The 25,921-nt window shown below is 40.6% G+C and overlaps 1 protein-coding gene and 1 long non-coding RNA gene across 9 annotated transcripts in view; one reads left to right on the top strand and one right to left on the bottom strand.

Annotated features, from left to right (window-relative positions):
• RUNX1T1 (RUNX1 partner transcriptional co-repressor 1) overlaps positions 1-25,921 on the bottom strand; it is a 143,150-nt gene that overhangs the window by 6,044 nt on the left and 111,185 nt on the right. For all 8 annotated transcript variants that reach the window (XM_045454252.1, XM_045454250.1, XM_045454251.1 and 5 more), the window contains 2 exons: positions 16,826-16,894; positions 11,461-11,651 (listed from right to left, as the gene is read on the bottom strand). In XM_045454252.1, coding sequence (XP_045310208.1) covers positions 11,461-11,651; positions 16,826-16,894 — 260 coding nt within the window. The remainder of the gene's footprint in view (positions 1-11,460; positions 11,652-16,825; positions 16,895-25,921) is intronic.
• LOC123585787 lies at positions 10,806-25,806 on the top strand. The gene is made up of 3 exons (XR_006706427.1): positions 10,806-10,912; positions 22,976-22,981; positions 25,795-25,806. It is a non-coding gene; the product is annotated as an uncharacterized LOC123585787 (long non-coding RNA).

Genomic DNA, 25,921 nt, shown 5'->3' with positions numbered 1-25,921 from the left:
AGCTACATAATTGTGGCCCAAAGAAGGGCGGAGAAAATTTAACATCTCAAACTACGGTCAGTGGGAAGTGTTTTAAGGGAACACAGTTGAGGAAAATTCAGAAACTTGGTTTAGATGTTACTATAAATAAAAACAGAGGGGCGCTTGCGTGGCTCAGTCGGTTGGGTGTTTCCGACCCTTGATTTCGGCTCAGGTCATGATCTCTCGGTTCGTGGGTTCAAGCCCCGAACCGTGGGCCTGGGATTCTCTCTCCTTCTCTCTCTGTCCCTCCCCAACTTGCTTATGTGTGTGTGTGTGTGTGTGTGTGTGTGTGTGTGTGTGTGTGCGCGCTCTCTCAAAATAAATAAACTTGAAAGAAAGAAAGGAAGAAAGGAACAAAGAATTAAAACAAAGTAAATTATTTCTCCTTTAATTGAATTTAACCAGGAAAATATTTCAAGGGATGTGTACCTCTGGATTAGAGGCTTCTACCAGACCTAGAAGCCCTCCTCTGTCAAAATTAACCAATTGCTTTGCGTGTGTAATGATCCCACAAAGACCTGAGCAGCGTGAGCCTGGCCCAGCCTTCAGAGTGGTGAGGCATGATGCTTGGTGCCCACAGTGAAGTTTGCTTCCTTGAGGTTTGGGCATTTCGAATGATGCCAGCTGGATCCTGGAACAAACTCAGCACATAAGCAAAATTCCTAAATTATATCAGAAAATCCCAATTAGAGAACAGAGACCTGGATCCAAAACAATATTTTAAGGAAATTAAACATCTCATCTGAGGCAAGTGGCTTCTTTAGGAAATACCCTAGTGTGAGTCTTATCCTTTTTCTGGCAGAGGCACAGTTTGGCAGACATGAGGGTGGTAACTGCCCAGCACTCGATGGCTCCTTCAGATTGAAATCAGATGCAGGCCACCTTCTCGATGGAAGCTGATTAAACACACAGACGAAACCAGGTAATTACAAATGCATGTGCTGGGGAGTGGAAAGAAGGGACAGAACGGGAACTTCTTTAGTTTTTAAAGTGTTTTTCAAAGATGGGAACAATTTTATAAATAAAAAAGTGGAATTATGCCAAATATAGAAACAGATGTTTTGGATCATGAAGCTGCTGGGAGTTGAGCTTTCTTGCCTGGCGTCACCGGGTTCTGACCCAGGATTCAAGAGCTCTGGCTAGTTTTACTTCTAGTTCCATTCTGAAGCTGTTCGATTCCATTCATTTCCCACCCACCCCTGGGACAGAAACAACCTTCAGCTGTAGGAAAGTACAACAAAGAACAATTCAAATGAGCTGGGGGGAGGGGGACTATGTATTTTTATTGCTCTTAACATTGCATCACAATGAATGTGCAGGAACTTTAGCGCGACTGTTCAACAACAACAAAAACCTCCAAACTGCCTATTCCTTGGTAAAAGTTCATTAGAAAACAGACAAAGCAGTTTCCATTAATGTATTTCTCTTGGGTAGCTCTACCAGATTTCCTGTTGGCTCATCCATACTTGCAAGACTGATGCCTGACCAGGGGCATTCAGCCACTCAACAGTCACACTCCTGGGGACAGTGGAAAGTGTAGAATCTTGTGAGTACCCTAATTTGGATCATTCTAAGTTTCTAAGCTTTCTGCTGTTCACAAAGGTGGAAAGTGCAAATTGTGTCTAATACCCAGGGGTATATTAACAATGGTTTAACCTAATTTTATATTTTTCAATGCATGCTTTTTTAGATTCAGGCTAGTATTTCCTGATAGTTATCCATTCCTTTCTTTCCTCCCTCCCTACCTTCCTCTTCCTTTCTCTTTCTTTCTCCCATCCATCCATCCATCATATAACTAAGCTTCCCTTCCAGCCCTCTGAAGAACGATGCTGGCAATGGAATTACCGTGAACAGTGTAGAAAGCTCAAGAATACCATTTCATAGCAAATTTCATTCCCCAAATTCATGGTAAAGTCTTCCCTTATTTGTGATATTATTATTCCCTTTTTGGCATAAGGAATATTTTCCCCCGATCCAAAAAATGGGAGTCAGCCATAGACCAAAGTTAGGCTGTGACTCAGATGAAGAAAATGAGGCTGAATACAACCCTCCCTTTTGCTAAATGCGCTAATACTACAGATGGAAAGGGAAATGATGAACGGAGCTTTTTAATGCCAGAGCTGCCTGTCAAAGATTGCTGCTACTTTGTTCCACTCCAGCAATTCTCTTCCTCCCTAAGAACAAAATTATTTCCTTCTTCTTATTTTAGATACACAGAGAATGGTATTCCATAGCCCCACCTGCAAAATAATATCCTTGCTGGTTCTTACTGTTGGAAATTCCTTTTCCAGGAAACAAAACATGGTCTCCTGATTGCTCCAAGTTTCTCCAGGTCTGTACTCACCTAAAAGTCTCCAGAAAATGTCTACATGCAAATGATGCTCAATGAATGAAGTAGAATGATTACAATTAAAATTCCCCAAATGTAAAGAACTCTCCCACACACGGGCTTCAAAATCCACAGTAGGATCACATCTTACATTTGCACGGCACTGTACATTTTAAAACCACTTTCAAAAACATTTTGCAGCTTGGGAAACTGAGGCCCAAAGAATAAATAACTTGTACAGTAAATGATTTGCCTCAAGTCACACAAATATGAAATTACACAGCCAAGGTGTGATTCACCCAGGTCTTTGGACTGCAAACCAAACACATTTCCCAAAGCGCCACACTCAGTCCATTTCACGTACTTCTTAGAGCCTGTTTTAGCAGGAATGAGGTAGGAAGGGTGCTTAATTGCTAAAAGCAAAGACAGGCTGGCACAGGAAGCAAGCGCACCAAAGACAGGGTATCATGGCGTGCAGTGAAAAATGGCCGCCAATTTTGAATGGCTTCAGTCAGCCCGTCTTGGGTCTTACTTCCAACTCTGCCATTTGGTGGCCTTAAAACCACAGGCAAGTTTCTTAACCTCTCAGGGAGGTACCTGCCACACAGGAGTAATTACTGCATGTTGTTCAGGAGGACGTCAGTGCTAAGCACAGTGCCTGATGTTCAGAAAGTCCTGAATAAAACGGAAGGAAGTAGCACCTCCCGGCACTGGCCAGAAGAAACTATCTACAATCTTCCCACAGCACAATCTTTAGAATTAGAAAGCTCATTGCCCCATGCCTCCCTCCAGAGGCACTGACAGCTACATCGTAGAAAAAACATTAGCTTACCTCCCCTTACACTTCATCAGTGACCACATTTTCTGTACCCTTACTGTCCTCAGACCTTAAAAAGATTCACCGCTAGTGGCCATTTATTTCCCCACTCCTCCTTTTTGAATTCCCCTCGTCGAAATTCCCTCTAACTTTTGTTTTGATATGCTACAATTCTGTTTGTTACACTGGTACCTCTTTTTTTCTTCTGTTTGTTCATTTCCCTCTAAATATTTGGCAAGAGGGGGAAGCTGGCGTAAAGAAAAGAAAATCTTTCGCTTCCTACGCTCTCCCTTGTCAGCCCTCATGGTTTCAACTATCAGCTGTAAGAAAATGATACTCCAACCTGTTTCTCCGGCCCTTAATTTCCTTCCTGAGCTACTATCAAGTGCCGGTTCTGGAGCTCCACCAGGATGCTCCTGTCACCCAGGTCAGTATTCCCTAAACCTGATTCTCTGGTGTGGTCTACTTTAGTCGTTGGCAACATTCAAGTTCAAGACTTTGTCATCTTATTAGAAACTCCTCTTTCTTTAGCCTCTGCAACAACTCAGTGCCAACCCCCATGGATCTTGCCTCCGTGGGTTGTCTTCCCAGGTTTTCAAGCTTATGGTTACCATCCAAGTTCCTTCCCTGCCCTTTCTGTTAGAATAGCTTCTTTGTTGTTGTTTTTTTAATTTTTTTTTTAATCTTTATTTTTGAGAGAGAGAGACAGAGCATGAGCAGGGGAGGGACAGACAGAGGGGGAGACATAGAATCCAAAGCAGGCTCCAGGCTCCGAGCTGTCAGCACAGAGCCCGACTCAGGGCTCAAACCCACGGACTGCAATATCATGCGGTCTATACCTGTATGGGAACCTGAGCCGAAGTCGGATGCTCAACCAACTGAGCCACCCAGGTACCCCTGTTAGAACAGCTTCTTAACTGGTTTTTCATCTCTCTCTATCATTCACACACACACACACACACACACACACACTGCTCACTTGGAAGGTGGCTTGGTTCTGATATACATCTACTCTGCATCTCTCAAGAACCTTACAAATTGAGTCACATAAACATTATGCTAGTTTTATAGATGTGAAAACCAAAGCTCCGACACGTAAGCCAATGCAGACCATTCAAGGTCCAGTGCTCCATCCACTATACTGTGAAAGTCTATGGATGCAAACACCTGGCCTTTTGATATGAAACAACAACAACAAAATCTTATTGTAACATGGAATCATAGCTTACGCTCGGAGAGCTCCAAACTGTTCCGGGATTGATGGGTCTGACAGGATCATGACGGCCTTATAAGAACCATGCTGAGAGACTCCTGTGCTATAACTACATGGTAACTAATTCTACAGTGTCCACTCAGGTGGAGTTTCTATTATTTGGAACCTAATGCACAGGGTCCACTGGGGGTAGTTCCGCTGTTTCTAGAAGGAGTAAAGAACATGAACCTCTCAGAGTGACTTGCTCAAACTGTCAGGGCTTAGCAGGTTCTGGAAATACAAAGTATAAAGATTTGATCAGTGTTTTTCTTTAAGTGCCACAAAGATGTTCAACGTTAATGTAAACTGTGTAGTTCTGTACCTTTGTAGGAAAAATAAATAAAGGCCATTTTAATTGGAGGGGGGTGGTGGCTTTAATTTGGTGGCTTAAAACTCAAAACTATTAGAACAGTTCAATTACTTACTCTCTGTACTATGCCCACTTCTAGTCATTGCTTCGGTCCCCTATGCTAGAAGAGGTTATGGAGCTCAAAGAAGAGTTGTAGCAGACTGTTTGGAAATCGACCCAATCTGACAACGTTCACTGGGAAAAAACTATACGTGTATGCGAACCAGACATGAATATGAAAACATGAGAGTTTAAGATGGCAAGATTCGGCAAAATTGTTTTTTTTATTCACCCTAATGCTGGCAGTGTATTCTCGGTGCAAAACGTTAATACACTGAAAAAAAAAAAAAAAAAAAAAGAGAGAGAGAGAGAAAGTACAGAAAGTATCATATTGCTTAGATGTCTGCCCCAAGTGCAGCATCGTTCTGTTATAATAACAGTTGGTATTATAAACCTATACCTTTACCTATAAACCCAGGTAAACTTAGAGAACTAGGCAGGAATAATGTGAAGGAAGTCCAATGAGGAAACAGATAGACTAATATGCCATCGACGGAAAAAATTCCCATCGCGTGGCTATTGAGAAGGTGGCCTGAGAGGCAGACAGTCCGGGCTGAGGGCCAGCTCACACTTAGGGCCGAGACCCCGAGCAAAGGCATCACCTCCCGGGACTCGGCTTTTCTTGGCGGCAAAACGAGGACAACAGCACTTTCTACTCTACCTGGACTCACAGGAAGACTAAATGCACCGAAGCACAGAAAGTATAAAAGGCAGTTTTTAACCACGCCAGGTGCAGAATTGAACTCTCGCTGTAGGTCTGCCCATTTCACCTCAGGCAAAACACACTTCCTGCCTCCTCGCTACCCCCACCTCCCGCCCCTGAACTATGCTGACCGGGATTTCGGGGCACCCAGGACAGCCGGCCCTGGTGGGGAATCACCCCTTCTACCCTGAAGAGTCCCCTTCTACTCGGAAGAGTCCCCGTCTGGATGATAAATCACATGGCCCTCCTACAGGTAATACCTGTGCCTATTGATTCCTGACTCTGCACTTCTTCCTGCTCTTCTCCCCAGTTCCTTGTCTCCTCTTTCTAGAAACATCTCCATTCTTTACTGCCTACTTTTTCAGAACCACTAGTTTTCCGAAGCAGAATGGGCATTAGGTTCGTTGTTCATGTGTGAAAACAGGCAGAAACTCTGAAATCATAGAAAGAAGCATACATGGGCATCTGTCCTTAACACAAATAGCTCAGAAGAAACTCGGTCTAGAGATCTGTTCTTCTGATTCGGAGCTGAGATTCCTTCTCGAAGTTCCTCTGAGGAGGAGAATACTATTTTGTGCATTTATATTATCTACATATGCATTTTTACAGATTTGGATGCTCTAGATCATTTGTGATCTACATAAGACATGGGTAATGTCTGTAATAGGGGGTGACTTCAAATTAAGGGAGAGAGGGGCGCCTGCGTGGCGCAGTCGGTTAAGCGTCCAACTTCAGCCAGGTCACGATCTCGCGGTCCGGGAGTTCGAGCCCCGCGTCAGGCTCTGGGCTGATGGCTCAGAGCCTGGAGCCTGTTTCCGATTCTGTGTCTCCCTCTCTCTCTGCCCCTCCCCCGTTCATGCTCTGTCTCTCTCTGTCCCAAAAATAAAAAAAAAAATAAAAAAAAAATAAAAAATTAAGGGAGAGAAGGGAGAAAAAGCCTTGTGGCAATCGGAAAGTTTAGCGTGTCTTGTGATGAAGGACTGTGGGCAGTATCAGTTGATAAAGATGCCTTGCGTTACAGCTCTCAGAACACTTTGAATTAAAACGTAGGTGTAAAAAAATCTAAACGTTGTATGTCAACCATCAATAAAAAACAAAACCAAACAAAAACTTCTAAACAACCCTCTGAGGTAAGCAAGTAACATCGCATTCCTTAAGAAGAAATGGAGGTTGACAGGAGTGAAATGACCCACCCAAGGACGCCTGATATGCTAATGAGCTGGAGCCAGAATTCAGGTCCTCCTCTCAGATTCCTTCTGCCCCAAGCACCTGTCTCTGAGCTTTGCTAGCCAAAGAGGACCATCAAATCGCCTGAAAATGGCCTTCAAGTGGTGTGACCATATAACTCATCATATAAACCAGAACACTTGAGAATAAAAGGGACCACTCAGTAATCACAGGGGACAACAGGGATAAATTGGGATTGTGTCACTCAAACTGGGAGGTATGGTCACCCTGTACCCTACCTTTATATACTATCCTGATTTTCACATTAAACAGCATGATTTAAGAGTTTGTGCTCTGTTTACCCTTTCTGATTCAGAGACAATCTGTCTAGCTGGATTCAGTAACTGATCTGAGCTTCCTAAAATTTTTTAACTTGTGTTGTTTATGCACAAAAAATAAGGAAGGTTCCCTCTTCTACCAAGCCCCTACTCCCACTCCACCCCCAAATAAACTCCCCTCCCCCCCACCTTGGGCAGATCAAAGCCAGCAAGTTTCTGAAGACTGTCCAAGTAGGATTATCTGATGCGTATTTCCCAACCCCGTCTTCTGGACTCCCTCTTCTTCCTTGACAGCCGACCAGTCATGAAATCCTGCCCATTTTATCTCAAGGGTTCCCAGCCAACATCTACAGTTTTCTCCACCCCCGGAGCCACTACCAAACATCTTCATCCCCATCTGCCTCCTCACACAGATTGGTCCCTCCTTTTAGTTTCCTCTAATCTCTCTCCACACGGCGCCTGAGTGATCCTTCCAAAACACTCTCATAGCCCTCCTGTTTTCAAAACCTGGCAGAGCTTCTTTTCCCCACCTGTCCTCTTCTTCCTGCACAGAGGCACCAACATGCCCCTTGCCCAGGGAGACAGTGATGAGGTCATGGAGGGTGCAGTGAGATGGAGACCAGTTCCTTATTGTCTTCTTAAATATCAGATGAAAGGAACTTAATTTCTGGAAGCTTCCACACTAAACGTGTCAAGACGCTTATATTTGGTTAGTAATTTACCTTCTCTAATGAACTGTAGTCAACATGAAAGCAGAGGTCCCCTCAGTGCCTAGCACCATCCCTGACATAGAATAAAAGCTCAGAACTTGGTTATTGAAAGAATAAATGAGTGGTACCTGGGTGGCTCAGTCGGTTAAGCGTCCGACTTTGGCTCAGGCCTTGGTCTCACAGTTTGTAAGTTTAAGCCCCACATGGGACTCTCTCCTGTCAGCACAGAGCCCGCTTCAGATCCTCTGTCCCGTGCCCCCCGCCCCTCCCCCACTCGTGCCCTCTCTCTCTCTCTCTCAAAAATAAACATTAAAAAAAAAAAAGAATAAATGAAAACATGGATGTGAGTGATTTAGAGTTATATGTATTGAATAACAAACTGCCCTGGGCAGGTCACAAACATGACTTTTTTTTTTTTTCAACAAATGCCCGTTAATTTCTTAGTGCAGTTTCTAAATCAATGTTTCCTACATTTAATGGGAGTATGTTGTTTTTCCAACCAATTACTATGGTGGCCAGACCTCTTATGTACTTTTCTAAGAAAACAAAGAACAACTTATCAAACTTCTAAAACACAGTACTATGTGGGTCTTAGTATTTAGGGTTCTAAAACACAATACTATGTGGGTCCTTATTTAGGGTTGAGTGGCTAAAACTCCAGAAAACCCCCTGCCTAGAACAACAGAAAAGAATTCTGAGAAGTACCTGTACTGTCTTTGCAAATCAGCTGGGCCACGCAGTCCCGGCCTAACAGATTCCCACCCTGGGGCCAACCATGTTGAATGCTGGAATAGGGAGCTCTACTCTAGCCCAAGGAAGCCAAAGTTGTTCTGGCTCAGTCCCAGAGGGGCTCAGGGAACTTTCTAAACTTGAGGTGATTTGCAAACATCACTTCTGGGGTGGCTTCTATCAGGTCATTTCTATGAAAAGATGCATCTTGCTCAGTGTGAGGGAAGGGCAGCGTCGAGAAAAATAACATGCTAGATTCAAAGTTTTGTCCCCCTCATAAAGTAGAAGGATTTCTGAGGGGGGAAATAACAATATTTACCTATAAATGTGGGCAAAAGATAGAGCTGCCTAAACTTACCACCAGGCATTTAGACTGTTCTTGGACACTGTCATTCTTCAGGAGAATTCATAACATTAATTTAGGGCTACTGGATTAACCCTTTACTTCTCTGTCAAGTCCTTGGTCAAATCATCTTTATCTTATAGACTCCTGTCCAAGTCTAGAGGGGTCTCAGCTTCATTCCAATGGATCTCTCTTCCATCGTTTGCTCTGCTATTCTCAGGACGGTGTTTACATTACTTTTGAAGAAAAGAAACTCAATCATTCGAGGGATCAAGCCCTCCATCCCACTCCAAGTCTTGAAAGAGGTACAGCAGGTTAAAAAGAAGAAATCAGACCTAAGTTGCCTTTCGGGTTATCTGCATCCAAAAATGACCTTACTGGTCCTTATGGAAAGATCCTTGTAGCTACGGAACACCATAAGGACTGACAGCATGCCACGAGTTCCAGCTTTGTTTCTGCCGTGTCCTAGCCATGTCAGGTGAGTTTCCTCACCGGCAAGATGATAAAATGATCACGGCTCAAGGTTCTGGCCACTGTAGGAGACACTTTCATTCATAGTGACAACACGCTAAGAAGACCAAAGCTTTTAGATGCTTGGTGGCTTTCTCAAAGTCACAGAATTGTAAGAGATAGGGCCAGAAATTATATTTGGTCTTCTGAATTTCAAGCCCTTTCTCCTAGCAGAGTCTACCTTGAAACCCTTGGCAACATGTCGCTTAAGACAAGGGTAGTGCTATATTTGCAGATTAAAGACAGTTCTAGATTAAAGTTTCCTAAGAGATCCAAAAAGAAAGAAAGAAAAAAAAACAACTGCTACAGAAGATCATTCATATCCAAGGTATTCTATCCTATCTACTACTTACAGCTACTGGCCGATACGCCATAATTTTTTAAATGTTTATTTATTCATTTTCTGAGAGAGAGCGCATGAGCACACAAGCTGGGTAGGGGTAGAGAGAGAGGTAGAAGGAGAAATCCCAAGCAAGCTCTGCACCGTCAGCGCAGAGCCCAAAGCGGGGCTCGAACCCACAAGCTGTGAGATCATGACTTGGGTCAAAACCAAGAGTCACACGCTTCACTGACTGAGCCACCAGGCGCCCTGCCATAGTCTTATAATGCTAAATGTTAGCGTCAAGATCACATATTTTTCTGGGTAAGTATTAGGAATGAAAGCACAAAGCTCTTAGACACTAAAGGAATACAGCATTGTTATTTGCCAAATAAAAACTTAGTTCTCAATTTCTTCTTAAACATTTACCTTTAGAATTTAGTGGCCTACAAAATACTCTTACCATACATAACCACCCTAATGTGTCCTTGTGAAAGTGATAATGTTTTAGGGAAGGCACCAACCATGCTTCACGGTATTACTAACTTAAATGGAGCAGGACAAATTCTCTCCAAAACATGTTAACAGACATTTAAAAACACACACACACACACACACAAAACAAGATCCTTAAATATCTTAGCCACAAGATGCCAAATAAAACTGAATTTATGTCTAGCTTAATTCGACAACGGAAAAGTCAGCAGTTAAAGGGTAGATAAACTTCTCTTTGTCCCTCTTTTCCTGAGAAACTTTCAAATGTTGAAAATCAATTCCTTTTGTCCCCTTGTTATTCATCTGCTACACATTAAATAGAAACTCTGGGCATGGAGTGATTCCCGCAGGGTCTTTCATCTACAGAGAAGCCTGGTACAAATTAAATTCTTACTCTCCCTCACAAATTATAGATATGTATTGTAGTAGACCATTGATTTATCAGTTGACGCTCTTGCTAGTTCAGCTTGGTGAGACTAGCTCACTACAGCCCTTTATCTAAAGTTACTGCGAGGTGGCGGGGATTGTGGCACTGCATTCATTAATGCGAAGCATCACTACGTTGTTCTGATGTTACGGGCTCTATTTTAAATAGCGTTGTTAGGTACTGTGTGTTAGTTACTTCCCAGATCCTTGAGCCATTTGGGCTATGTGTGCGTGTGTGTGTTTTAATATGCTGAAATAATACCAAATGATATTGTGACGACTGTGATGTTATGCTATGAAATGACTCGCATAATGGTTATTACAAATAAGGGGAGAAACAGATCGTGCAGAAAGAAGATCTCTCAGAACCGTTGAATTGAGGCAGGTGCTGTTTTCGCACTGGACTTTAGGACCAATGGTTAAGGGGGTGGCTGTGATCCCAGCCATGTCATATCTTGGGAGAGCACGTTTGCACAGGACGTCTCTATTAAACCCCTTGTATTAGAAGGAAACCAAACACACATACACACACACACACACACACACACACACACACACACACACACACTGACATGCACGTGTGCCCACAGCCGAGTGCTAAGAAGCTATGAGAATTTCACTTGAATCTATTACCCACCAAATATATTAAAAACCTTTTCTTGGCAGAGTTGTGCTTTTAGACAACATTTGATCAGCTCTTGATGGATTCCACAAGTGCCGGGACGCCCCCCCCCCCCCCGCCCCCACCCAGATTATTCTCATTTTGCCCCTGCAGATCAGTTTGTCTAAAAGCCAGTACCCGCTTTTACTTGTGACCTCCTGGAATCAAAACCAAGCGCTCGGACTAGCGGAAACGCCCTGCGTGCCTTGGAAGCTCCCCCTAGCACCTCACCTCGCTCGAATCCTCCTGCTGATTGATGACGGCCAGCGCGTCCTCCGCCGCCTGCCGCTTGGCCTCAGCCACCGTGCGCTCCATCTTGGCGCGCTCGGTCGTGATCATGTCGTGGGCTTTCCGCTCGGCCTCAGACACGGCCTTCTGCAGCTCGGTCATCGCCTGGCGCTTCACCTCGTTGACCGCCTCCTCTGCGTGCGGGGCAGGCCACACGGGACAAGAGAAGATTTCCCTGTTAGCGCGGGACCTTGGATACTGATCACTGGTAAACAGAATTCTATAGTCTACAGGCATGACTCTCATCCCAGGTATTGGGCAGTTCTCCTGGCTGTCTAAAAAGCCAGCAGATTTTGGAAATTCATTTAGGAAAACAAAGAGTGAGATTTTTTGTTTTCCCCTTTAACTTGCATGTCTGGGAATATTTTTTAAACTAATGTAGCATCACTACCACTTTTCTACCAAACCAGTACCTCCAGAAATGATTATGACACCAAACGTAAAGAGTTAAAGGACAAAACGACCACAAGAAACCTTTCTGGATAATTCGGACATCTATATTAAGGTGGTTTGCCACAATGCTATGGGGTAATATGCACGTAGGGAGCGCATGAGTAAAGCTTTCAAAACAAAAATAGGAAGGGGATGGACTTTACGCATCTACACGTATAAGTGCTAACAATTATTTTGCTGGCGAAACATACAGCACAGTAGTAGCGAAAGGGCATTCAGATGGCAACTGAACAGTGTAGACCCTGTAAAGACAATCCATGATGAAACAGATGATCCAGCTTCTCTTTTTCTTGAGTCATTTCTTGAGTAATATGGATATATGTCTGTACAGACTGAATGATAGGGATTTTTAAAAATCATTTTCTCATTTCCATATTTTAAGCCGTTGTCCACCTATTCAATTGAACACATACACAGCTTCGCATAACCAACTGTTGCACCAGACAAATGTAATTGAACCCTACCAGAGGCCAAAACAATCAGGCCTGCCTGGAAACCTGCAAGGTGTCAAATTAGCTCTTTATTTTTGGCTGTGGAAAGGGTGCAAAGATTTGACTAATGTACAATATGAGATTGACAACTAAAACAAGTAATTTCCATTAAAAAAAATTAACTGTTCTAATTAACAAGGGAAAATATCCTCCCCCTAAATTAGTTTATCTAATTTTCATCTTTATTCAAAGCAAAATGACAATGATTAATTGAAAATTTAATAAGCAGTAATTATTAACTTGGCAAACCTAGTACCAATTAACACTCTATTAAAACTAATTATGACATGTTGCATTCAAGTGTTTGCACTTAATTGTTTCACCCACTTAAAAAGCACCTTAATTAAATGTTCTGTTTAATTAAAAACATAGATTCCTAATAAAAATGTTTTACTGTAGATTAAAAATGTAAGAGATGCAAATACTCCTATGGTTTCTTACACGTCTGTGGTTTATTCCACACGTCTACAGTCCAGGACTTGAGGATCATTAAAAGTCTTCCACTATTAATTAGCTGTCATGACTTCTGTAGCTTCTGTCCCTTTAACAACATTATATCTGAAGTCCTTTCACTTGCAGTTTACTGTCTCCTATGTTTTTACAAACTAAAATATAAGGGAACGATCCAGACCGGAAATATTAACTCAAATATGTTAAGCCTTTGTTGGTTGCTTTAAGAGAGATGCCATTTAAAATCTGGACAGAAACAGAGCACTGCACAGAGTTGGAAGCACGTTCTTCACCAGGAGGTGAAAAGATGCCTTTATTACTCTACCGTAAACGACCTGGGGGACCAGGGAAGTACTGCCCTTCTAACTATACAGCCAGGGTCTAATTTAGTTTGAATATTCAAGGTGAATTAAAATTCTATCTAAGTGGTAATACAGGACAATAATTTTTGCTTACGATCAAAGCTGTAGCTTGACTAATTGTGTATGCAAATCAGGCAATTTATATTTAAATTATGCATTCCTATTCTAATCCCACAGGCATATACAGATCAGCAAAGAGAGTTGGTAGGACATGTGCAAGGTGCTTGAATATTTATTACCAACTGCAAACATTCACTGATCGTTTGAAAAAGAAATATACTGAAGAAAACACTCGGTTGTGACTTGAAAACCATCTTTATGCGTGATTTTTTCCCCAATTTGATGAAGAGTTTTCATACCTTTACAGTGTGTTCTGTTGCTTTTGCTGCTGCTTTTAAAAAATACTAATTGTAGGAGAAAATTGATGGGTCCTTCAACATTTGTTAGGATCCCAAATATTCAAATAATGTATATTGTTATATTACGTTGTAAACTATTACTGGGGCAACATGAGGAATTTGAATGAGGTCTGTGAGTTAAATACTGTTAATGTCCTGATTTTGGTACTTGTACTATAGTCATATAAGAGAAATGTCCTTGGTCTCAGTTAATACACACTAAAATCTTTAGGGTCAAAGGGCATCGTGTATGCGACTTACTCTCAAATGGATGGCAAAAAATACGTGTAACAGGGGAAAAAAAGGGAGGGAAGAAAAGAAGAAAAGAAAGATATTAAAGCCAGTACAGTAAAATAGGGGAAACTGGGTAAAAGGTATAAGGGAATTTTTTTACACTGTTTTTTTGCAACTTTTCTGCAAGTCTCAAATCATTTCAGAATAAAATGGTGCTAAATATTACATGATATACTTTCATGCACAGGATATACTTTGTGCAATTATAATTTTCTGTGAAAAAGGATGTGCTGGTTATACAACATTGAATTGAGAGCTCTGCCCCTTTGATATTTTTCAAATGCTTTAAGTTTTCTTTTATTTACTTTCTTTTGCCATAAAGGTAATGTATAATGCTTTGATTGCAAAGATACACTTTGTAGGTTTTCTTCTAAAAAAAATTTTGCCCACAGCAAATTTTAGAATCTTGGGGGGAAAAGCTTTCAAATTGTAACAAGCTGAGTTGCAGATGTTACATTCTGCCCTTGGTGTTTTCATCATGCTGGATGCATGACACTATGAACACCACACATGCTTTTCAAGAAGCCTATAAAGATAAATATTATAAGTAGTTATTCAAGATTTCCAGATGAAACTGCCACCTGTACTTTGGAGATTTAATATACTCCTCAATATTAGCATCCATCCATGGAAAACTATCCCCACACTGTTCTTATGCAGATTAGGGATACCGCTGTGAGAAGAACACAAATTTAATCGACATCACTCCTAAATCACATTTGAGATGGAAAACCTACGATAGAATACAGGCACATCTAAAAAATGTTTACATGATAAAAGTATTGCTCTTTCTCTCCTCGTGAAGCCCCCACCGTGTCAAGTATATCCAGAATTAGTTTCAGGAACCCACAAAACAGTGAGGAAAAATAATCGGGGACTCGATAGATTACGACATGTTGAATTTTTTAAAAACCTGATTATGTGGAAAATATACAGTGCGGTTTTGAATCTGCTTCCACTGCTTACCACTTAGGGTAGGACTTCCTTTGTGCATAGCTATTCAAGTTGACTTTCCCACAACGGTGGTCTATTCAGAAAAATCTGCTCTCACTTAATAGCAGTCAAACAAAGACTTGAGCAGATAATAGCACAGAAAAAGAATTTGGATTACACAAGACTTTACCGTCAATTATTCTTTATGGACGATCACGGATTTAACTTAAAGACACACAAATAAGGGAAATACAGAGAAAAGACTCTCTCCCACAACATAAAATGTCATCCTTCTGCTGTCCAAAATGGCAATTCTTTGTATCTCTTAGTGGAGTAAGTTGCACTGACAGCTTAAAACTGGGGAAGAAAAAGTGATCAGAAAGAAGATGTAGCCATTCCTTTTCCAGACAGGTGACACTCAGCACATTTTAACAGCTTGGGAGTATCCTGTGACCCATGTAGAAATCTTAGAGGTGATTCTATAAATCTAATTATACTATGCAGCTGAGCAACATATATATTTAACCTTTAAACTGAATGATCTGTCTGATTTGTATACTAGACATGCAAGAGAGTTTTCTGGTTCTCTAAGTCATGAAGCCTAGAATACTATCAGATTTGGACACTCCTTACCACTCTTACAAAAACAGGTATTTCTCTGAGAAAGCTATAAAAAGTCTTAGATAAGAGCCAAATGATCAGATTGTCAACAAGCTGCAAAAAAACTACAGACACAGCTGGGTCAAATCACAACCCAAAGAGACCCTTTCCCTTGACTATTTCTCCTTGAATAGGGTTCCTAGCCCAACACCCAGGTGATCCTTTGCAGAAGTAGTATTTTCCAGTTTCTCAAGTCAAACTATTTTCATAGTTGGGGTTATGGCCGTTCAAAGTCACAGTCTGTGTCTGTCACATCATCTTTTAACTCCTGAAACAGGCTTATGGATTTATCTCTTGAGTTGGTTTTTGCAAGGCTTTGACTGAACTTTTAGTGTTGGTGGTCCACCAAGATTCTGCCAGATCTGAACTGTGTAAAGTCAACGTGTGACCAAGAACTTGAAATCAGCCCCCAAAGGTAGAGCAGTATCTCTTAATGAAAATATGATGGTGTATATGGTGGGGAAAAACAGAAGTTAAGCAACTTTGTCATTTAACTTAGAAAATAACTTAGCTATGGTCCTTGAATATTAATTAGAACAGATCAATTTCAGATACTGGTTGTAATCATAACATCTCAGAGTGCCTTGGGGCACACCTGGGTGGCTCAGTGGGTTAACCGTCCGACTTCGGCTCAGGTCATGATCTTGAGGTTTGTGGGTTCGAGCCCCGCATTGGGCACTGTGCTGACAGCTCAGAGCCTGGAGCCTGCTTCGGATTCTGTGTCTCCCTCGGTCTCTGTCCCTCCCCCACTCGTGCTTTGTCTCTCTCAAACAATGTGTAAACATTTAAAAAAAACTAGTCAACTAGTTTTGCTGAGATTTTCTTAAGAATTTAGGAGACGTGTCGATTATATCTCAATTTTACAACATCAGGCGAAAAGACAGACGTAGGCGATTTAATTTCTAAAACACTACAAGTTTTTTTTCCATTAAGAATACACTGCACATAAGCTGAGACCTCTTAGGCCAGCTTTCGGCCTGAAACCATGAAAGCACCTGAAAAACGGAGGATTATAACAGATAGACTGCCAGACGGTCACTTACATGGCACTGGCAGCTGCCACCAAAATAAAAACGATTCCATGTTCTAATAAGGCCCGGGTGAAGAATATTAATTAGGATTTTAAAATTTTGGTTTGTGGCGGGGGGGCTGTTTTGTTTTTGTTGTCGTTAGCAGGAAAGGCCCTCCTTGTCGCTCCTCACATGGCTGCATGAACAACTGTGCACAGCTGCTAGAACGCTAGACGCGTGTTTTCAACAGTTCTTACCAGCTTTCTTCCAGATCTCCTCTGGCACGTATCCAGAAGCAGGCCTGTGAAGGAATTCCCGATGCGCATCTAGGAAAAGGATGCAAAGCAGGGGGCGGGGGGGGGGGGGGGGGGGGGTGGGGGGGGGGGAGGAAGAAATCACCATAAGCACGTTATGTCATTACACACAGTAGAAACCGGCCATGCCTGTTCTCTTGGCTGCTCTACAAAAACATAATTTTTAAAAGGCCGAGCATTTCACTTCTAGAAAATAAACACGAAGAGCAAGGCCGGTCATTAGAGCTCAAGGAAAACAGAAGGCCGTTGGTCTAAATGCCTTGGATGCTCGAAATTCAACAACTTCCATGATTTCATTATACACTATGACGTCTGGGAGCACTGCTCCCTGAACGCTCTCAACTGTGGGGATTTTCATAGGCATACTTTATTTTGTTAAAGAATATGAATGGTGTTTGGTAGTTTTCCTTCCAAGAGTCAAACTGGTAGTTAGAAACTCAAATCTTAGGCTAATGTTAATTTTCACACAGCTCTGATTCCACCACCTTTCAGTAAATAGTGAGCCTTACTCCATGGCTAACCAGTTCTCACAATTACTTCTTAAAAATCTCGCTGAGCACAAAACATTTTCACACACATTAGATCATATGGGTTTGATGTGTGGAAGCAAGAGAGAATCATTAGAATGGATTCAGAGGTATTTGGTTAACAAAACAGAATCAGTACCTGCTTTCCAAAAAAGAAAATGACATCTCACATTAAATGAAATGTGCTTATCATACTTGGCAAATTTTAAAAGTTTGAGAAAACATCATAAGAAAACTGATGTAGGAATGCTAACCTACAAAATAACATGCTCATGGAAATGGCAGGACACCTTTAATATTTTCCTATATATGCTTGAAAATAAAGTGTATACAGTCTTCCATAGTTAAAATATATACTATATGTCTTCCACATTGAATTTTCCCTGAAAGCCTATGTATTTAGGGGCTTGGGGGAAGAAAAAAAATCACTTCAACTTTTGTAAATATAAACAATCGTTCAACCCATGATAAATGTCAAGTCATTAAAAATTTCCCTACATTTATAAAAAATGTCAAGTAGCAGAATACAGAGTATAGACAACAGAAAAGCCCAATCAATTTAGCTAAGTATATATACAATTTTACATTTGAATGCCTTAAATAGATTTGAATGCTTTGATTCCTTGTAGGGCACACAGATTTATCAGTTGACTAAAACTGAAGATTTCCCCAACTATTCTGAATTAGCAGAAGCTTATTATATCTTAATGAAGGGCATTTGGAAAGTCTCTGTATTATCTCTACAGTGTTTCTTCAAATCTAAAATTATTCCAAATATATAATTTTATTTTAAGTTTTCATTATAATTTCATGATTACTTGATAATCGGATGGACTGGAATACCCTTGCATTCTCATGCACACATTGACTTCTATAAGGAAAATGATGAAAACCAAAATGCTTTTATTTAGGTAATTTTCATCCTTAAAACAGCTAGATAAAACTGTTTGGAGCACACACAACTTCAAGCAAATATGATATGGCTAATTAGATTTGTCAAGATTTAACTTCCACACCACTATAACTATTTCCAAAAGAAATAAAGTGTAATCAAGTTCACATTTAGCCATACAGCACAATGAATCAGAGATGAACTTATGGCAGCTTTTCAAGACAATTTTTGGGAACAGATTTTGGCTTAAGTATAATTTATTAGATAAGAATAGATATGTAAAGTCTGAAGAGAAACAGAAAAATCATGCCTTCCCCAAAGAAGCAAAAAAAAAAAAAAAAAAAAAAAAAGTGTTTTCCAATTATTGGATTAAGAAAAGATCAATACCCTTATAAAAATTATATTTTTTAATAAATGGCCAATTGTTATTACAGGGAACGGGAAAGGTAATGTTAGGTTATCCACAGGCCATGCATGAAAGATACTAATTACTGGCCCCAGAGAGCATAGGCCGAAGAGAGTTTGTTCTAGATCCCAGTGAAGTTGAATCCCAGCTTGGCCATATACTAGGCTGGTGACATTGAGCAAGCTAGTTTCTCCAGGTCTCAGTCACCATATCTATAAAGTGGGGACACTAATACAACATCTAGGTGCACTGCTATGGAGACTGAACGAGGTACTTCCTATTGCATGCTGGGAACCACACATCCCAAACTCTCATTAGACATTACATGCTATTACCTTTGTTATTATTATTGCTGTTATTATTATTTCGTAGGCTGCCCAGTAAGAATGGACACTTGTTTCCTCATCAAGAATTAAGGTGAAAAAAAAAAAGCACCTTAAAATTTCTTTTTTCTCCTAGCACTTAAATCCATATAGCATGAAACTTAAAAAAGAAAACAAACAAACAACTCTGAAGAGATTTGGATTAAGCAATATACAACAGTGATTTTTTATTCCGAGCATGTCACTTGGGGATAGAAGTTATTTACATAGTTAGTAATTCACTGTCTTATTCCTTGTTGGAAAGTTCTCAACTTTCTTACATGATACTCTTATAAATTTTATTTAAAACTCATGAATGTTGATAGCCCCCAAATTTACTCAAAGATAATGTCCAAGGCTTAATTATGTGTCACCTTCCTAGGGGCTGTACAATAGAGATTGTGAAGGTCCATACACTCTCCATACTGGAAAGTTGTGCAGTATTTCACCTTGTCTGTATCTCCCTAAAATTCACAGTGACATATAAACTTATACTCCACCTCACCTTGACACCTGATAGAAACACCACAGCCAACCAAGCAAAAGTCCTTTTAATCCCACTCTACCTCCTTAAATAATTTCTTTTCAAAATAAGAGAAGAATCTAAAGCAGGTAAATTATTTTTATAAAATAGACAAAGAGGGGCGCCTGGGTGGCGCAGTTGGTTAAGCGTCCGACTTTGGCCAGGTCACGATCTCGCGGTCCGTGAGTTCGAGCCCCGCGTCAGGCTCTGGGCTGATGGCTCAGAGCCTGGAGCCTGTTTCCGATTCTGTGTCTCCCTCTCTCTCTCTGCCCCTCTCCCGTTCATACTCTGTCTCTCTCTGTCCCAAAAATAAATAAACGTTGAAAAAAACTTTTTTTAAATAGACAAAGATTTACATATATATATATATATATATATATATATACACACACACAGATATACATACATACTTTACAATACCCTCTCCAGTTTTAAGTTACTGTGTCCTAGCTAAGCATCAGGTCTACCAACCAAATGAATGATCAATACGTGTATTCCTCAGATTCTATTTTTGATACACTGATGAATACCACTGTCACTACAGAAACCAAATGACTAATAAACGTACTATCTTCTGTTGAAGTAGCAGCAATAACAGTGTCTATATAGGCAATATTGAGTTTAAAAAACAAATAAATCCAGGGGTACCTGGGTGACTCAGTCAGTTAAGCATCTGACTCTTGATTTCAGCCCAGGTCATGATCCCATTTGTGAGATCAAGCCCTGCGTCGAGCTCCATGCTGATGACAGTATGGAGCCTGCTTGGGATTCTCTCTCTCCCTCTCTCTCTGCCCCTCCCCCCACTCACACATCTTGTCTTGTTGTCTCTCGCTCTCTCTCTCAAAATAAACATTTTAAAAAACCCAAAACAAACAAAACATCCTGAAGTTGCTCAATATGACAAGAGACAACTTATCTCCCAAGGCTTCCTTAGGATAGAATATTGACTGCTCTAGACAAACCTATGCAAAATACCTTATGTTTTTAAGGCCCAGATTTTAAAGAACCTAATTTTTAAACCATTAAATATTAACCACCTATAAAATACCAGTTGCTATAAAATGGATAGCTGTTGTAAAATGTAGTCACAGAAACAAAGGTAAGAGATGGCTTAAAATGTGAAATGTATACATACGTAACTACTTCAAAACTGCAGAATTGTAGAAAAGCCCTACATCAGTATGGCTCGCTCTGGGAAGCAAATTGCTTGGGGGTGAGAGAAGAGGAGGGGCCTCCAGAGGACAACACATCTATGCAAAGAGGAGACTGCGTCAAGGCGCGGGAGTTGTTACCAGAAACGTGGAAGAACAGAAAAAGCAATCTACAATGTATGAGATGGAAGATGCGCTACACTTACGAAAGAATGGAGACCATTGGATACTAGAAACATCAAGGGCCGCCATCAATATATATGAAGGGATGAGCTGATAGCCTTTGGAGAACCAATGGGACCTCATTTGACCCAGGACAGCAAGGCTCAAAACTTGGCAGCACCTAGGTATGGCCTTCATCCTGTAGTGGGCAGAATGAGGCTGAGATCATGATAATATCGATCACAAAAACCGTCAAAGGAAAGGACAGGTGAGGTGAGTTCATCTTTATAAATCCTACTTATTATTTTTAAGGATAATAAATTCCAAAGCTTCAATATTGTGTCCCAGAAGCCCAAACCAAACCTAGAAGCCAGAACTACACTAGGATTTCTGTTTTTAACAATAAAAATACCCAGCGCTTGAGGAGGTAATCATCTTTCCTTGTTTTTAAAAGATGGGAATATTTAACTAACACTCTCATCTTTTTTAACCCAACACACTTAAATACAGTAGGCACTTTCCTTAGGAGCTGAGCTGAATGGTCTTGAAATGAATTTCATGGTGTGGTTTAAAGGAATCAATATAAGTGCATAAAACACTAAACTTTTATATGCAGATATACTCTGAATAACGTGTTGTGGTTTTTATAATCTGATGGTAAGAAAAGATGTATTTCTTTGGTTGGGAGGAAACTATTTTTCTATAGCCTTGTATTATGAAGTAGGGCCTCAAAGGTACAACGTATTTACTGAGTCTAAAACAGAATTCCCCTTTTCTAGTTTTTCTGCTTGTTAAATAAAGCAGCTACCTAAAAACTGGAGATATTTCCAGAATGAAAAAATACCTAAGAATCTACTCTAATTTTATAATCTTGCATACGAAGCAAAAACACTATCCCACCACTATCCTTTAAAGTACTTTTTGAGATTACATGCTAGACATAATAGCAACAACTATTCCTCTACTACAGGTCGAGCACTGTATGATTTATACCTATTAACTCATCTAATACAGAAACATCCCCATTTTATAGATGAGGAAAGTGAGGTACAGAGAGTTACTTGCCAAAGGTGATGAAACTAGGAAGGAGTGGAGTAGAAGCTCGCATCCAAACAATCTGTGTTTTTAACCTTCACGCTAGATTTCCTGGGGTTTTCGACAGTAACGAGAAATTCTATAATTCGATTATATGACAATCATAAAGCTTTCTGACCAGTGGAATTTTAAAATACCAATTTCCCTACCAATCTACTTGAGACAAGGGTGGTATCAATTTGCTAAACCTGGAATTTCTGAGCGTTTTATGAATGAATAACTTGACTCTACATTCCATTTAAAAGAAACAAAAACCTCTTTCTGACATTTCCCTTTCTGGCAAGAGTTCAACCCTCACCAAAACATACATGCAGGTATTTTCAAAATTCCATACACTGTCATCACAACATTCACACATTCACAACACACGCACACACACACGCACGTGCGCATACACACACACACACACACACACACACACACACACACACACACAGGGAAAAAATGTATTCCTGTTTCAAAGATGTATGTTTCAGGCTCCGACATTAGTCCATCATTAGATACTTCTCTTAATTCTAATGGTAGAAAAGACTTCTTGAGAAACACAGAAGGAAGGCACACAAATACAAGATGAGCTGTAGAAAGATTCTAGAACAGTCCACAGGCAGTAAAAAGAAAGTAATTTAAAGTAAATGAAATGTCAGGAGCCAAGAGAGTGATACAAGTAGCACATTGAGAGAAAAGGGCCATGGAGACAAAGGTGGAGAAAAACAGCAGCAGAGGGATCCAGATAAACACTGAGGGAGTGCGGGAGGTGCTAACGGGCAGCTACCTACCTGCACGTACAAAAGCAATTCTATTTCAGTGATTGTATCCGTCAATTCTGATGGCATTAACTCGCTCTTCAGTGAAATTCACAACATAACAAAACTTCAGTGTACAAAGAACAAGTCATACTTTGAAAACAGAGGCAACTGGGTTAAGAATTAGCTTTTTAACTTGAGTACTTGAATATTTGGAGTTTTTCCTGGAAAGTGAAGAGTTAACAACAAAAATAACACAAATCTCATCTCTAGGGGAAAAAAAAAAAAAAACAATTATTTTGAACAGTCCTTCAAGATATCAACCTGATTTTGACTTAAAGAGTAGAAATAACATCACGGGTTCAGTATGTACTCAATTTTTAAATTTGTTCAAGAGGCTATTCAAAATGGCCTTTATTTAATATCTGGGGAAAATTCCGGAAATTTAATTGGTAATAGATTAATCATGCTCTCTTACTAATCCCTCACACTGACTTAACACTCTGGCTGTATTTCAAAAGTGAGCACGGGAGTCAGTAAATATAACACAGCGGTCATGGAGGTTATGTTCTCTGTCCAGTCCCCTCCAAATGCAGTTTAAAAATGTTCAGAACGTTTGTGTGTGACTAAACACTGCCAGTGTTTCCAAGCTAGGGAGGTAACCAAGGAAATATTTGGAACTAAAGATAATCTCCTATATTATCATTCCGAAGTTCTGCAGGTCTCATTTGACCTTGGAAGCAGCTGCAGAACTGAGAGAATCAGTCTAAAAGAAACATGTGTACCGTTACTGTAGGATATGGAAATCTACGAGTACGTGAAGATATAGACATCTCCATAGCTCTTATCTACACACACACATACGCCACTCCACACTTTCCAGAAGCAGAAAATAGACTCATCAGCCAGTAATCTCCGATCCTCTGTTTACACATCTATACATTCAACTCTAAAACCTAGGAGAGAACCTTAGGAAGCGCCTAATGTGAATGCCTGTGGTCCATGTTTACAAACCACCGGCTGTCTTAGAGCCACAGCCCAGCCCCACAAAACAAAACTGAAAGAGTTCAAGGCTAAGAAAGGACGCACAACGAAATAACATGCGGGATGCTTAAACTTGCACATCGTGTGGCTCTTGACAAGTTAACCTCTAAAGTTGTAATGGTTTCTTGAAAGGCAATCTAGGGTTCTGTGTCCCTAAGGGGCATGACTGTTTGTTAAAAGAAAACAGTCAGAGTCCAAACAAAGAAAGCAAATGCTTGTAGTCTTTGAATAATACCATCCACAAAAGCTTAATGTCAAAGCAACCTCGTATTACCAAAACTATGAGTTCATGAAGCATCACAGGAAATAATTTAATTTATGTACTCCTAAGAAGTTTTGAAACCAACTTTATTCTTTTAATTAGCAGGGAAACTAAACCCAGCTTCCTGGAGAATACACAATTGCATCACCCAAATGTGGATGCAATAGTGGTGACAATCGAATGCATTCTAGATTCTGTGGTGCTGAAAATAACACACGTAGGCATTAAGTCCTATCAGTTTCTGAACTTTTTCTTTTATAGTAGGCAGCAGATAATACTCGTCTTGTCAGTTCAGGGAACCGAACTGACGTGGCATCTGATACCAGGCCCCCAGCTATGGCCCTGCCTATCTTTCCAATAGACTAAAAGTTCCTCAAGGGAAGGAAAGAAGAATTTCCTTTACCTCACTGCCTAGCACAATGCCTGGCACACAATAAACATTCGAGAAGTAAGTACTGACTCAATGAATCTGTTCAATAAAGCAGGTTAAACTGAACACTTCGACTCCTAAACTTGTATTTACTTTAAGGTTCTCAATTTTTGCCCATACTGGATGTTTACAAATATCTTCCTTATTTGTCCTGAAAACGCCTATCACGATTAGCCAATTTTTTATTCGTAATAAGAAAAAGAAAACGAGGATGTTTACCCAGCTCGGCTCTAAATAGTTTTATGTGGACCATCATTGGTTCAAATTAAAGTGAAACCTATTTTCATTGCTTGCCTTAACAAAACCTAATACATGCACGTTTGTCTTTAAAACACACTTTAGAATAACGCCCAGAGGGTAAAGTAAGTGACTTGGAGTCTTTCTTACTCTAACACTTATTACGGTAATGGGCATTCAGCATTCAGCGACCAGTAGCAATCCACAAACCTAAGCACAAAGGAAACGTTACTGCCTAAGGAATAATTTTAATAAAAAAGATACTATGATCCACAGCCACTACATACAAGTTTTTAATTTTTGAGAATCAGCCATGGGCAATAAATGAGGCCAAAGTCATGAGCCTGATCAGCACGTGTATGTCATTAGTTTCGTTTGTGGCACGAACTAGACTGTGCCCTAACCTGAGTTAGCTGACAGGTATGTAGCTAAGCAAGGAGGAAAACGAAATGACAGAACACGGATCAACACACATCCATCACCACTAAGTTTACTCAGATGGAACACACGTGTCGTGGCCAGCAGTGTAAACGGTGACATCTTGTTATTAATTGTAAGGCAAAAGTTCACAGGCCACTCAAAAGTTCTCCCGGGCTCAGGATTTTTCCATGTATTTGTGACGGTATTCTATTTATAACCCCAACAATACTCACATATTAATAAAATACGACCACATATTAAGTATCCAACTTCTAAAGCATGGCTATATAAACAGTCCTGTATAGAACTAGAATTCATGAAGAATTTACGCGAGCTTAAGTCAAGGTCAAGTCACTGGACAACAGTGCCACCTTCGTTACTAATTTGCAAGTGGCAGTGAGGAAACTACAGAACTAATAGGTGTCTCTTCCTGATTAAGTGTTTTATTAAAATAAAAGACAGAGCTAGAAAACAAGGTTATCTCAGAGGCTGTGTCTTGAATGAAAAATCAGACACCATATGTCTCAAATACCATGTGCAGCGGCAGAATTCAGGGCCCCGGAGGGCTTACTAGAAGCTACAGAGGCTTGGGGCCCGCTCCTTGAGATTTTGTTCTTGCAGACTGGAGACAGGGTCCAAAGAGCTGTGCTATGAAGAGGCACACGTGTGAGTGATGCGGATGACATTCTGGTCTGGCTTTGAAGCTCTGCCCTAAGCCCAAAAGGACCCTGGGAAAGGAGGTTAAGTTTTGTGACCCGCTCTGTATAAGCCAATGTGCGCCCGGC

This window comes from Leopardus geoffroyi, chromosome C3 (genome assembly GCF_018350155.1).
Source record: "Leopardus geoffroyi isolate Oge1 chromosome C3, O.geoffroyi_Oge1_pat1.0, whole genome shotgun sequence".
Lineage (NCBI taxonomy): Eukaryota > Metazoa > Chordata > Mammalia > Carnivora > Felidae > Leopardus > Leopardus geoffroyi.
This window is presented reverse-complemented; position numbering and strand designations above follow the sequence as displayed.